This window comes from Suricata suricatta, chromosome 4 (assembly GCF_006229205.1).
Source record: "Suricata suricatta isolate VVHF042 chromosome 4, meerkat_22Aug2017_6uvM2_HiC, whole genome shotgun sequence".
In the NCBI taxonomy this organism is placed as follows: Eukaryota; Metazoa; Chordata; class Mammalia; order Carnivora; family Herpestidae; genus Suricata; species Suricata suricatta.
The window spans coordinates 143,255,513-143,257,882 of record NC_043703.1 but is presented as its reverse complement, the minus strand read 5'-3'; the positions used below and the strand labels follow the sequence as shown (position 1 = coordinate 143,257,882).

Below are 2,370 nucleotides of genomic sequence, written 5' to 3'. Positions count from 1 at the left end.
AAAATTTGTCTTTAGAAGAAAGTATAGGAACAAATCTTCAGGACCTTGTGCTAAACAAAACCTTCTTAGACATAATACCAAAAGCACAAGTGACAAAAAAAAAAAAATAGATTGGACGAAAGTAATCACCTTTGAGTTTCAAAAGATACCCTCAAAGTAAAACAAAAACAGAAACAAAAAAGCCCGAAGAGTGAGAAAAGATATTTGCAAATCATATCTGGTAAGAAACTTGTATGTAGGAAATATAAAGTACTCCTAAAACTCAATAGTAAGACTATTTGATTTGGGTATATTAAAAATGGGCAAAAAGTCTGAATAGACATTTCCCAAAGAAGATACACAAATGGCCAATAAGTACATGAAAATATGTTCAACATTAGTAACCACGAAAGCAGACTAAATCATAATGTGGTACCACCTCACATCCACTGGAGTGGTTATTTTTAAAAAGATAAATGTTGGTGAGGATGTACAGAAATTAAAACCCTTATACACTCCCAATGGGAACATAAAATGGCCCAGCTGCTTTGAAAAAAGGTCTGTAAGTTCCTCAAAAGTTTAAACAGAGTTACCATATGAGCCAACATTTCTACTCCTAGATGTATATCCAAGAGAAATTCACACAGAAACTAGTACAAAAGTAAAAGCGCTCATAGCAACATTATTCATAATACCCAAAAAAGTGGGAACAACCCCAGTCCTCCAACTGACGCATGGATAAATGTGGCCTATCCACACAGTGGGGTATTATTTGGTAGTGAAAGGAACCAAGTACTGATGCGTGCTATAACATGGATGAACTTTGAAAACCTGCTCAGCGGAAGAAGCCAGCCACGAAAGGCATGCTGTGTGATTCTGTTTATATGAGAGTCTAGAACAAGCAAACCTAGTGGAGAGAAGGGAGATCAGTGGTCACCACAGGGCTGAAGAGAACGGAGAGTGACTGCTGCTGGGCACAGAGTTTCTTTTTGGGCTGATGGAAATGTTCTAAAATCCGTGATGGTGCACAATTCTGTGAATAGACTAAGGGCTTGAAATTACACTTTAAGTTGTGAATTTCATGGTATGTGAATTCTGTCTCAAAAAATATTATATATCTAGAAAACAAAGAACAGTGCACAAGACCAGCACCATACTCAGACTCCCATTTATTCACAACGATAATTCGCGAAACACCAGTGTGTGTGCGTTGCCCATGTGGTTAAGCATCAGCCTGCTGGACTTTTTCTTTCCAGGCTGAGTCAGTGGTAAGGTTCAGAGCTTGACAGGTGGGAGTCGTTGTCCCTAACATGCACTGGCACTTATCAAAGGAATGTGAAGATTGTTTTTGGGGTAATTACTAAGCATGTCTCTTTTTTGTATTCCCAGATATCCTCCGCGAATTCAACCCTAACCTGAAGGGCTTCTCTCTTGGCACCGGGAAAGAAAACAGTGCTGGAGCCTTCCTAAATCAGGCTGTGGCAGGAGCCCGAGCTGAGTGAGCAGGGGAGCCTTGGGGGTGACCACAGAGGTCCTCTGGGGACCTAGTCGGGAGCTTGGCCTGGACAAGGGTATATGGCTGAAGGCTGGGAGGCTTGGTCTGAGGGGGTTTGGGGGTCAAAGACCGGACTGGCAGGGCTCTCTTGGGATGTCCCTCACTGTGAGGTGCAGAAATCTACTAGCCCACCCCCAACGCCACCCCAGGAACTAGTCACAGTTTACTCTCATGCCAGCTATATGCTTTGAGCAAATTACTTTGCCTTGTCTAGAAACCTCGTGTCCATAGAAGACAGTGGTGTGAGAGGGCTCAGTCTGAGCTCCAGTTTTTATTATTCCGTTAGTGCTCCGTCTTGCGTGTCGTCTTCTCCCTGCGTTCCTCAGACATGCTTTCCAACAGTCTTTTCAGGCTCTCGACTTTGCACCCTTCCTGGGTCATTGGAGGAGCACGGGTCCTGGGAGGAAGCCCTGAGTCTGAGCCCTAGCTCACACATCCCGCCTCCGTGAGCCTTAGCCTCCAAGATGGGGCTGGCTGTGAAGCTGTCCCATGGGGTGGTTATGGGGCTCACCACCATGTTGAATGTGAAAGTTCTGGTGAGCTGTAACCATGCACACTGGCCGGGTCCCCCCATCAGCAATGTAGCAGGACCACAGGACCTATCTGGGTGGCCTGGTGGTGAGCAGGAGTCCATGCACACTGAATGGCAGGTTCCCGAGAGAAGGGTAGGCTTCCCTGGGTCCTACGCATTCATTTCTCTCCATGATTCCCAAGCCTGGATCTTCAGATTTGCTACCTAGTCAGAGAAAAGTGAATACCACACTGAATCTAGGGGGAAAAGATGCAAAGACCCTCTCTGTTTCTTTTTTTTAAAGTTTATTTATTTGAGAGAGAGC

At 44.7% G+C, this 2,370-nt stretch overlaps 1 protein-coding gene across 1 annotated transcript in view; it reads left to right on the top strand.

The window, feature by feature from the left end:
• PLB1 (phospholipase B1) overlaps positions 1 to 2,370 on the top strand; it is an 89,245-nt gene that overhangs the window by 30,736 nt on the left and 56,139 nt on the right. Inside the window, exon 16 of the mRNA XM_029938560.1 lies at positions 1,369 to 1,477. Within this exon, the coding sequence (XP_029794420.1) occupies positions 1,369 to 1,477 (109 nt within the window). The remainder of the gene's footprint in view (positions 1 to 1,368; positions 1,478 to 2,370) is intronic.